At 32.0% G+C, this 13,385-nt stretch overlaps 1 protein-coding gene across 5 annotated transcripts in view; it reads right to left on the bottom strand.

The window, feature by feature from the left end:
• LOC143058589 (uncharacterized) overlaps positions 1–13,385 on the bottom strand; it is an 83,538-nt gene that overhangs the window by 26,767 nt on the left and 43,386 nt on the right. For all 5 annotated transcript variants that reach the window (XR_012973137.1, XM_076232072.1, XM_076232071.1 and 2 more), the window contains exon 19: positions 12,955–13,101. Coding sequence is in view for 4 of the 5 variants with exons in the window: in XM_076232072.1 (XP_076088187.1) it covers positions 12,955–13,101 (147 nt within the window). In the remaining variant the exon portion in view is untranslated. The remainder of the gene's footprint in view (positions 1–12,954; positions 13,102–13,385) is intronic.

Below are 13,385 nucleotides of genomic sequence, written 5' to 3'. Positions count from 1 at the left end.
TATTAAAATGTAACAAAAGGTGCTTGTTATCACTGAATGGTAAAGATTGTTTTAATTTATCAGTTGGTAGTAAAAGTGAATATACATTGTATATTGTATAAAACAATGGATTAAGTTGATTCAACTACTATTCTGGACAAAGAAAGATAACTCCAATCAATTAGATATTTCTTGCTATTGCGCAATACTGTGCAATTGAAAATTTCTTGCTATTGCACAATACTGTGCAATTGAAGATTTCTTGCTATTGCTGAATACTGTGCAATTGAAAATTTCTTGCTATTGCACAATACTTAATATAATAATTTTGGATCCTGATTTGAACCAACTTGAAAACTGGGCCCATAGTCAAAAATCTAAGTACATGTTTAGATTCAGCATATCAAAAAAGCTCAAGAATTCAATTTTTGTTAAAATCAAACTTAGTTTAATTTTGGACCCTTTGGACTTTAATGTAGACCAATTTGAAAACGGGACTAAAAATTAAGAATCTACATACACAGTAAGATTTGACATATCAAAGAACCCCAATTATTCAATTTTTGATGAAATCAAACAATGTTTAATTTGGACCCGATTTGGACCAACTTGAAAACTGGGCCAATAATCAAAAATCTAAGTACATTTTTAGATTCAGCATATCAAAGAACCCCAAGGATTCAATTTTTGTCAAAATCAAACTAAGTTTAATTTTGGACCCTTTGGACCTTAATGTAGACCAATTTGAAAACGGGACCAAAAATTAAGAATCTACATACACAGTTAGATTCGGCATATCAAAGAACCCTAATTATTCAATTTTTGATGAAATCAAACTAAGTTCAATTTTGGACCCTTTGGGCCCTTATTCCTAAACTGTTGGGACCAAAACTCCCAAAATCAAACCCAATCTTCCTTTAGTGGTCATAAACCTTGTGTTTAAATTTCATAGATTTCTATTTACTTAAACTAAAGTTATGGTGCGAAAACCAAGAATAATGCTTACTTGGGCCCCTTTTTGGCCCCTAATTCCTAAACTGTTCAGACCTCAACTCCCAAAATCAATACCAACCTTCCTTTTGTGGTCATAAACCTTGTGTTTAAATTTCATTGATTTTTATTTACTAAAACTAAAGTTATTGTGCGAAAACCAAGAATAATGCTTATTTGGGATCTTTTTTGGCCCCTAATTCCTAAACTGTTAGAACCAAAACTCCCAAAATCAATCCCAACCTTCCTTTTGTGGTCATAAACCTTGTGTCAAAATTTCATAGATTTCTATTTACTTAAACTTAAGTTATTGTGCGAAAACCAAGAAAATGCTTATTTGGGCCCTTTTTGGCCCCTAATTCCTAAAATGTTGGGATCAAAACTCCCAAAATCAATCCCAACCATCCTTTTGTGGTCATAAACCTTGTGTTAAAATTTCATAGATTTCTGTTTACTTTTACTAACGACGCCAACGTGATAGCAATATACGACGAAAAATTAAAATTTTTGCGGTCGTATAAAAATAACATAAGGACCTAAGAGCTACAGTTATGCAGCTAAAATTTTCTATGACGTGTATGAAGACTTTGTCAACATCACCAAATCATCTTTCTAAAATACAATCAAACAAACAAAATTGGTATGAATGAAAATCCCAAGAAAGCATGCACATTACAACTTGAAATACACAAAATAAGTATAAGACTAGCATGCTACAATTACTATATATGGTAATTTGGTCCAAAGGCTCATAGGGACAACTTATCACAACTTAGGATCTGTCGTAAATAAGCTTAACTAAAACCCTGGTTTGCCCCCTTATACATTTGTTTTATTCATTTTGTTCCAATACCAACAGAGACAGCTTGTGGATAATAAACACAGCTGAACCTTAAAAGAATGTTCAGAATGGGAATAAATATATAAAGACACTTACTTAAAAAGTATAATATAGGTTTCCCAGATAAAGGTGTCAGTATCAATTCACAGCCATGTTATATAACATTGAGTTGATCCAAATTTCAACCGATTTGTACAGAATTTATATAAAACTTTCACTATTCTTTAGATTGAAGGATTTCTCTATGTTATATACACCTGGTTTAAATCAAAACTTCCAATATATATAAGATTTAAATTGTCAATTTCAGCCCAGAACCTAAGATTAAAAAGATATTTATCTCTCAAGTACATTTTGTTCAAATAATAAATAATTCTTTATTATAATCCGTTATGATGATATTACTAATGAAAGGAAAACACTAGAAACTAGTGTTCTAGGTATTTTGTTAAAATATGTGTTTGTGTAGATTTTGATTTAATCAGGCAAAAATACAATGTGGTTATTTCATCAAAGTTTAAACTGAAAAGAATGGCCTATTTAATATTAAAGAACAAGTTTCTATACAGCTTAACCATGTTAACCTTGAGGTGTTGTCATAGTGACTAACTATTTGGTTTTGATTTTCGTAAGTTTTTTTGGTCTTTGTAACATCATGAACATTAATCTTTCTACAATACAAACATATATGTAGACCATAAAACTTTGTAGTTCAATATTTGACAATTCATTTAAAAGATCTAGAGAAGGGACCAATATCAAAAGGAGAATCACAGAGAGAAAGATGAAATCATTGCAAAATGTGAATAATTGTGAAAAAGACAAAATATGACATATTCACATATATGACATAACAAGAATGTGTCCATAGTACATTAATGCGCACCTCCCACTATCATTTTCCATGTTCAATGGACCATGAAATTGGGTAAAAAAAATAATTTGGCATTAAAATTTGAAAGATCATATCATTGGGAACATGTGTACTAAGTTTCCAGTTGATTCCCCATAAGCTGACCTAACCACAAACTAGATCATGTTAAAGTTAACTAAGCAAAAGTTTCAAAGTAAATAGACCATGACTGAGGGGGCAGGGACAAATAATATCCATGGGAATGAAATGTGCCAATGCTAATGCAACTGCATATATACTAAATATAATTGACCTACTACTTGTGGTTTTCCATACACTATACCTACCGGTAATCACAAACTAATACATTGTTGACGCCATCACCATTGCCAGAAACAGCATACTTTTCAGTTTTGTCTCGTTTTTTTTTACTCTTTCAAGCGAGACAAAAATGATCTTCAGACTATATAACTTTTACTTAACAATATAAATGCAACCTTTGGCAAAACCACAAAATATCCTCTGAACTTCTGAAGTACTATGTTTCATCAATTCTAAGGTTGTTTGATCCTCATGTTTTTGAATTTTTGACAGAAATTTGGAATCTCCTGATTTCTTTTTTGTGTAGTGTCGTTTAAAAAAATCCTCACTTACCCCTACTTTTCTTTTTATAATTTTATTACATAAAGTTTAAAAGTCACATAAGAAAGTATCATCAAATTCTTGTCATTTTGCACCAAATTTTGGATGGCCAATCACCTCTAGACATACATGACATATACTTATATATGTTATCAACTTATAACAAGTCTTTTAAAAAAACAACTTTCTAATTTTGAAGGAGAGTAGTAAACATTCTTTAAATTGCAACAAACTAAATCAAAGAAGAAAGACTTGGGAAAAACAAATATTAATATCTACACAATAGTTATATCCCAGCTCCTTTGTTCTAACAGGGGTGATCTGATCTGAGCCGGATCACTCCTACTAGATCACCCCAGTTTGAGTTTCTTTGTTATGCATGCTTTCCTATGTTCTGTAACATTTTGGCGGTAATGTCAAATACACTATAAAACTTATAAATAATTATTAGGAAAAGACTATCAAAATTCTCGTAGAAAAAATCCAGTGTATATGCTGGGATTCGAACTTAAGACCTTTAGCATATCAAGCAACGACACATACCACAACACCAGGAAAAGTGGCGATATAGTGTGGGACCATTGGCAAGTGGGGCGAGTTGACATTGTTTGATATCTACTCATCGTGTTCGGGGGTCATAAAGGGTATACATCATATAGTAATATATAAAGTATATTATAATAGTTGTGTGGCTTTCTAAACTAGATTTTATGAATTGTAAATGGTTTTTCGTCTAATCTAAAACAGCTGGTATGTAAATTAGTTATCCCATTCGGACTTGGTGTGTCAGTGTTAGATCACCCTCTGGCCTCCGGACATCGGGGTGATCTTACACTTACACACCGCGTCCTCGTGGGATAACTATTAAAAGTTACATTTTACATTAAAAGACACATTATAAGTTAATGATCACCTATCTTAACAAAGTTCAATCTAATTGTTATTGAATTATCTTCCTTTGCACATATTATGACAATTTAAAAAAATAAAAATAGAAAACTAAAATAATCAACAGTGAAGGCACATAAGAAAATCAATCTACTACAGGTTATCAAAGGAAACATTGTTTCATATTTTTCAGATCTTGCTTGGCTTTTCATAGACAACTGTACTGCCTGGGTTTTTCTTATTGCTGAAGGCTGCACAGTTGCCTATAATTGTTAGTATTCATTTCATTTGAACTTTGGGGGACAGTTGTCTCATTGCCATTCATACAACATCACCTTATTTTTTAATGTCTGGTCCTTTTATATGGTTATATAAAAACAATAAATGATTGATCAAGCTCATGGATTTTTATCATGTGTATTTAATTCAAAATATTTTATTGTCCAAATATCAAACGACATTTAAACAAAGGGATTGGACATGTTATTAAGTAAATCCTTCCTCTTACATGTACACAATTAAGACAAAAGTTTATAGTTTGCACTTTCTTATCCTTACAATCAGATATGTCAGTGGTCCAGGAAAAGTGTGTTCCAAAGATTAGAAAAAGATTATACCATATATATCATAATAATAAATATTTTATTATTGAGAAAATCTAACTATAGAGCAAGGTATTGATTTAGTTTTGAATTATCTCCCTTAGCACACAAAGAATAAAACTTGAAAATTTAAAGGTAACAGGATATAAAACAAAACAAAACAAAAGAAGTCTTTTTAATGAAAAAAAAAGCTCATTTGATTTATTAATCTAAGATGATTCTCAATTTTTACAGATGACTCCTATACTATCAAGCAAACTTAAACAAAACTCTACCTATCAACTTTATATATTTATTAGATTATATTTGTCTTTTGATTAAGTTGAGCCATTTCAATTGACATTTAATAGTGTGGCTCCTATGTTGTGATGTTACACTATTATGTCAGATTAGGGTGAAGGTTGGCACCTGTTAAAACATTTATCCCAGCTGCTTTTGTTTGAACCTGTCCTAAATCAGGAACCTGTTGATTAATAGTTGTCGTTTGCTGATGTGGTTCATAAGTATTTCTTGTCTTTTCGTTTTTTATATGGATTAGACCATTGCTGATTGGGTTTCTGTTTGAATAGTTTTACACTAGTAATATTTAGGGATCTTTATAGCCTGTGTCCTGTAGTTCAGTGAGCAAATGCTCTCTGTTGAAGACCCACATTGACCTATAATGGATTGCTTTTATAAATTGTGACTTGGATTGAGGGTTCTCTCATTGGCTGTCAAACCCCTTCTTCTATACAACAAACAAACTGTAAACAACAGAGAATTGTGTACAGTTATATGCATACCTGTCAACTGACCCGTATTCTGCGGGTGTGACCCGAGATTTTCACAATTCTGAGGGATCACCCGGAACACCCGCCGGGTCATTGAAATAACCTGGGAATTCCGAAAATGACCCGATTTCACCCGTATTTCTAAGCCTTGAGATTGATTTCATAAGTAATATTCCTTTGAAATACCGGCAAATTCGTAATTCTTCCATAAACAGGAAGTTCATCTAGCTATGTAAACTGTCAAATTAAGTGACCCATTAAGTGCATGGCTTCACTTGACAGCTTTGGTGTCAAACACACTGTTAATTATCACCAATTACCTAAGCTTTAGGTCGTAAATAAATTGCACCATTGGTTTACAAACTGAACTAGAGTTACTTCCCCTTATTTGTCACCATTCAAAATTATTCCTTATATTTACGTTTTATGGGTGAAAAAGATTAAATCATAAAAATATAAAATTCAAATACGTATTGAAAAATAACTTTTCATTATTGTTATACCTTTATACAATTTTTTTTAAAAAGTTGAAAATTATTTTTTACATTTGTACTTCCTTTAACTGTATTACTATATTTTATCATAGTCTAATTTCCTTGTTAATTTAGAGATGAATGTTTATAGATGAAATACCTCTACATGGTATGTTTTAAGGCTACATAGCCAGTATTCTCATTTGAAAATTACATTTGAAAAATAAATTTTAGATGATGACAAAAAGTGAAGAACATAAGACTGTTACACAAATTTATAAAAATCTTTAAAAGTGCAATGAAATAATAATTAATAAGATTTAAAATGACTTAACAAAGTGAACATGCATTGATGTTTTGGTATCTTTGATATACATTATAAGAAAATGTACCATAAATACTGAAATTCAGCTTGAAAAAGTTCTTACGCGTTATGACCTGAGATTTGATTCTTCAATGCGGGTCATGACCTGCATTTTCATCATCACAGGTTGACAGGTATGTTATATGTAACTTGTGATGTCATTATTATGTCATAAACATGTGGCAAGTGACATATTTGATCTAAAATGGCTTTTTGTACAAAATTTTTTACAACTTCTAGTTAAATTTTGATATGAACTGAGTCTTTAACCAAAAACATATGATGATTTGTAGCAAAAAAAATAATATCTGGGTATCAATGACAAGATCTTAAAATGAGGACATTTTGGCATTTTTTTGCTGTTTTGCATTATAAGCAACACGTTGGAAACCCTTACCGTGTACAATATATTTCAAATTAAAGCAAAATATTTTACACAGCCTCAAACATTCTAGGAACATTAGCAGGATATTATTTAATCAAATCATTAAATTTTTGGTTCTGTCAAAATCAGGAGGGCGAAAAAGTATCTTTGACCTAATTATGATATTCTCCTTTAAAATCTTAAGTACTTTTAAAACCTTTAACCTTGTAGTACATTGCATGCCAAACATTTTTGGCAATATTTATGTAAGCTGTCTTAAGTAAACAAAATATACCAGTATTTGGTTTCAAATTGGGATTTTAACTGTTCATTTAATTTAAAAGTTTTAATGTAAAAGTTTTAAGCCAAACACTGAATTAAAAGTTCAATTGTTGGTTAATATATAACATTTATAATATGCATATTATAAATGTTACCGGTATATGGCATTTAAATATTGTTTTATTGAACAAGATATTAAATTTTCCAAGCCTGTAGTTTATATCTGACATGTAATAAAATATGGTTAAATCAAGATCTAATATTTGAAATTGGAAATGAAATTTCATGTGTATTCAAAAAACACATCTAATCTATTAAAAAATTTGGCAAAAAAATAAATAACCAGATGCTCCGCAGGGCGCAGCTTTATACGACCACAGAGGTCGAACCCTGAACAGTTGGGGCAAGTATGGGCACAACATTTACAGCTCTGAATTTGGATTGTGATTAAATAGTTGACACAACATAGGTTTCTGACACAGAATGAATGTGGTCTAAGAACTTATACTTAAAAACTTAAAATATTTAAATTGGACATTTACCTATTATGTTCCAATATCCAAAATCTAAATACATGGTTAGATTCAGCATATCATAGAACCCCACAAATTCAATTTTTGATGAAATCAAATAATGTTCAATTTTAGACCTGTTACACCTCAATGTGGACCAATTTGATAACTGGGCCCAAATATTAAAGATTCAGCATATATTTAAGAACCCCATATATTCAATTTTTGTTGAAATCAAAGTTTAATTTTGGACCCTTTGGACCTTAATGTAGACCAATTTGAAAACAGGACCAAAAGTTAAAATCTAAATACACAGTTAGATTTGGCATAACAAAGAACCCCAATAATTAACTTTTTGATGAAATCAAACAAAGTTTAATTTTGGCCCCTTTTGGCCCCTAATTCCTAAACTGTTGGGACCAAAACTCTCAAAATCAATCCAAACCTTCCTCTTGTGGTCATAAACCTTGGGTTAAAATTTCATAGGTTTCTATTTACTTATAATAAAGTTATTGTGCAAAAACCAAGAAAAATGCTTATTTGGGACCTTTTTTGGACCCCTTATTCCTAAACTGTTGGGACCAAAACTCCCAAAATCAATCCCAACCTTCCTTTTGTGGTCATAAACCTTGTGTTTAAATTTCATAGAATTCTATTTACTTATACTAAAGCTATAGTGTGAAAACCAAATGTCTTCGGACGACGACAACGTCGACGCCAACGTGATGCCAATATACGACCAAAATTTTCAATTTTTGCCGTTGTATAAAAAGTCTTTACCACCTAAAAGAGTTACAAGATAGAACCCACCTATACTGAAAAGTGCTCATTTTCAGTCCATTTTTCAAATCAACATTTTAACACTTGTTTTTTCTTTCAAAAAATTTAAGAAGCTGATCTTCAGCTAAAAACATTTTTGATGTGATTAGGTCTATGAGAAGGCTGTCTATTTCAAAATTATATATTACAATTTGTTTTTAAATTTTGGATAACCAGTTATTAAATACTAATATAATAATATAAGGACATGTGGGAACACCCACTTCAACACAGGTGTGGAGCTGTTCATGTATTATCTTTTTGTTATCATATTAGGTCATTGAAATACAGTGGTAAACTTTCTGCTGTTGTCTGTTCTATGGTCGTGTTGTTGTCTCTTTGGCAAATTCCCCATTTCCATTCTCAATTTTATTTCTTATATTTAGAAATGGAAAAATCCATAGTTTGCTTAAAGGAAAACCCAAAAGCTAATTCAGTAAACATGGTTAAAATCAAATAAGGAGAAACTAGAGGCTCTAAAGAGCCTGTGTCGCTCACCTTGGTCTATGTGCATATTAAACAAAGGACACAAATGGATTCATGACAAAATTGTATTTTGGTGATGGTGATGTGTTTGAAGTTCTTACTTTACTGAACATTCTTGCTTCTTACAATTATATCTATAATGAACTTTGCCCATTAGTAACAGAGAAAAATATTTGGTAAAAATTTACATAAATTTACCAAATTAATGAAAATTGTTAAAAATTGACTATAAAGGGCAATAACTCCTTAAAGGGTCAATTGACCATTTAGGTCATGTGGACTTATTTGTAGATCTTACTTTGATGAACATTATCGCTGTTTACAGTTTATCGCTATCTATAATAGTATTCAAGATAATAACCAAAAACAGCAAAATTTCTTTAAAAATTACCAATTGGAGGGCAGCAACCCAACAACCTGTTGTCCAATTCATTTGAATATTTCAGGGCAGATATGTATTGACTTGATTAACAATTTAACTCCTTGTCAGATTTCCTCTAAATGATTTGGGTTTCAGAGTTATAAGCAAAAAACTACATGTTACCCCTGTTCTATTTTTAGCCGTGGTGGCCATCTTGGTTGGATGGCCAGGTCATCGGACACATTTTTCAAACAAGGTACCTCAAAGATGATTGTGGCCAAGTTTGAATTAATTTGGCCCAGTAGTTTCAGAGGAGAAGATTTTTGTAAAAGATAACTAAGATTTACGAAAAATGGTTAAAAATTGACTATAAAGGGCAATAACTCCTAAAGGGGTCAACTGACCATTTCGGTCATCTTGACTTATTTGTAAATCTTACTTTGATGAACATTATTGCTGTTTACAGTTTATCTCTATCTATAATAATATTCAAGATAATAACCAAAAACAGCAAAATTTCCTCAAAATTACCAATTCAGGGGCAGCAACCCAACAACAGGTTGACCGATTCATCTGAAAATTTCAGGGCAGATAGATCTTGACCTGATAAACATTTTTACTCCATGTCAGATTTCCTCTAAATGTTTTGGTTTTTGAGTTATAAGCCAAAAACTGCATTTTACCCCTATGTTCTATTTTTAGCCGTGGCGGCCATCTTGGTTGGTTGACCGGGTCACGCCACACATTTTCAAAACTAGATACCCCAAAGATGATTGTGGCCAAGTTTGGATTAATTTGGCCCAGTAGTTTCAGAGGAGAAGATTTTTGTAAAAGATTACTTATATTTATGAAAAATGGTTAAAAATTGACTATAAAGGGCAATAACTCCTAAAGGGGTCAACTGACCATTTCGGTCATGTTGACTTATTTGTAAATCTTACTTTGCCGAACATTATTGCTGTTTACAATTTATCTCTATCTATAATAATATTCAAGATAATAACCAAAAACAGCAAAATTTCCTCAAAATGACCAATTCAGGGGCAGCAACCCAACAACGGGTTGACCGATTCATCTGAAAATTTCAGGGCAGATAGATCTTGACCTGATAAACATATTTACCCCATTTCAGATTTCCTCTAAATGCTTTGGTTTTTGAGTTATAAGCCAAAAACTGCATTTTACCTCTATGTTCTATTTTTAGCCATGGCGGCCATCTTGGTTGGTTGACCGGGTCACGCCACACATTTTCAAAACTAAATACCCCAAAGATGATTGTGGCCAAGTTTGGATTAATTTGGCCCAGTAGTTTCAGAGGAGAAGATTTTTCTAAAAGATTACTTATATTTATGAAAAATGGTTAAAAATTGACTATAAAGGGCAATAACTCCTAAAGGGGTCAACTGACCATTTCGGTCAAGTTGACTTATTTGTAAATCTAACTTTGCCGAACATTATTGCTGTTTACAATTTATCTCTATCTATAATAATATTCAAGATAATAACCAAAAACAGCAAAATTTCCTCAAAATGACCAATTCAGGGGCAGCAACCCAACAACGGGTTGACCGATTCATCTGAAAATTTCAGGGCAGATAGATCTTGACCTGATAAACATATTAACCCGACGTCAGATTTCCTCTAAATGCTTTGGTTTTTGAGTTATAAGCCAAAAACTGCATTTTACCCCTATGTTCTATTTTTAGCCATGGCGGCCATCTTGGTTGGTTGACCGGGTCACGCCACACATTTTTTAAACTAGATACCCCAATGATGATTGTGGCCAAGTTTGGTTCAATTTGGCCCAGTAGTTTCAGAGGAGAAGATTTTTGTAAAAGTTAACGACGCCGGACGACGGACGACAGACGACGGACGCAAAGTGATGGGAAAAGCTCACTTGGCCCTTCGGGCCAGGTGAGCTAAAAATTGACACAAATATTTAATGCTTTACTCCAATAAAGTAAACTGGATTTTTTTTTCATTATGTACAATAAAGTCGACTTAGTTTTTCTTCATTATGAACATATGTACTAGGTTTTATGTTGATGTTTTTACACACTTCCTTACACCAAAACATTAACCTGGTAAGGAACAGACCAAGAAACAGATTAACAGACATCCGACCAGTAAACATAATGCCCTTCCACTAGCTATCATAGATAGAGCATAGAAGAATTATACAAGTCCCCTGTTCAGAAATTAATTCAACAATTCTTGAGATTTTAAAAGGCTGACTATTTCAACATGTTCAAATTAATATATTAAGGTTTGTTCAAGTTAAATAAGATATTTAATTTTGGATTACCAGTAAGTAAATACTGATATAGTTATATAAGGCCAAGAAGTGGGAACAACCACTTGAATGCAGAAACTACAGAATCTGTTCAAATATTATTCTATACTCTTCATAGAATCTAATAACATAAGTGCACAGGCTGGAATGTCTCGCCTAGTAACTAATCATGATGCGCTACAAATATCACATAAACTTAACCTGATTAAGATCATTAAAAATAAGGCCATGGACATGCATTTTTTAAAGTAATTCAATACACCAAAAAAGTTGACCTGTAGACTTCCCATAGCATCTAAGGATCAGGCATAATCACAAATCTAAACATTGACCAATGAAGCATGAAAATGAGGTCAAGGTGAGATCCCGGAAAGTTGATCTTCTTAGTATGGTATAAGGAAAACAGGCTTTATCATGTTAATGAAGAACATTAAAGTTAATCAGTAGGTCATGGTCACGTTTAATATATGTTTGCTAAACATCCAGTGGCAAATATTTCACATATATTCAGGTATTTTTATAGGTGTAACCTCAGGTATTACCACAGGCTATTTAGAGGTGCCTTCGTCCTTGAATTTCCAGTATTACTCTTGATATTCTTTCTTAAAATAAACCTGTAGTTTTTTTATTATAAGAGACAAGTTCTGAAAATAATGCTTTGTAAGTATAATTTTGAAAGACTATAATCAAAATTCCATTTTTTTGGTCATAAAATTACAACACATACATTTTTTCACATTTATATATATTTGTGCATTCACACTCCTGATGTGCCTGTCTTGATTAGGAGCTAGGAGTCGATTTCACAAAAAAACTTACGACTAAGATTAATCGTAAGTCATGAACAATTCAGTATACGTAAGATCAATCTTAGTCGTAAGTTTTTTTGTGAAATCGGCTCCTGGTATTTAGTGGTTGTCGTTTATTTCTGTATGTCATGTATGTGTTTTGTTTGTTGTGTTGTTTTGCATACATAAGTTGGTTCTCTCTTTTGGATTGTTTTACATTTGTCATGCTAAGGTCATTTATATAGATTGCTATTCAGTATGGACTTTGTACAGTGACAAACATTTATGTCATTTAGTCTCTGGTGGACAGTTATCTCATTAGGTGTTCATACAACATATTACAAATATAACAAAAGATATAAATTGATAAAAACTTTTCATCATTTGCAATAATTGTTCTGTAATCTCCAACTTTGAAAATTTGTCTATGTTGATATTGTACCTTTAATTTGGAAAGGCTTCTCTTTGGTTGGTTTGAGAGTCTCTTTGACACATTCCCCATTTCCATTCTCAGTGTTGATATTGTACCTTTAATTTGGAAAGGCTTCTCTTTGGTTGGTTTGAGAGTCTCTTTGACACATTCCCCATTTCCATTCTCAATTTCATTACAATGTTTGAAATTTAAATTTACAAACTTCTCTACTTACTTTTTCCATGCTTTCTGTATTCTGAATGCAGCTTTCTGTTTGAGACGGAAGTTCTTTTGTCTTTGTCTTTCTATGGATTTGGCATTTTTGACTCCTTCGTGTGACCGTAACAATTTTTCTTGCTCGGAAACCTCTTTCTCCCTTTTCCTGTAAGTAATACGAGCTTGTTTAGAGGATTGTAATAAACCATGGATTGATGTGGACAAAGTTTGGAAAAAGTGAGGCATTTTTTATTTTTTAATAAATTATCTATAAATATACTCCAAAGTGTAACCCACTAAATGCAGTATGAAATCACAGCTTCATGTGAAAAGTTTAACTTTGTTAACTTGTGTTTTTATGTTTTCACATTTCTCATAGAATCTCACGATAATCTTCACTTCCTGGAATGCAAATCAACTACACTTATATGAACAAAATTATTTTCACAA

This window comes from Mytilus galloprovincialis, chromosome 14 (genome assembly GCF_965363235.1).
Source record: "Mytilus galloprovincialis chromosome 14, xbMytGall1.hap1.1, whole genome shotgun sequence".
Classification (NCBI taxonomy): domain Eukaryota; kingdom Metazoa; phylum Mollusca; class Bivalvia; order Mytilida; family Mytilidae; genus Mytilus; species Mytilus galloprovincialis.
This window is presented reverse-complemented; position numbering and strand designations above follow the sequence as displayed.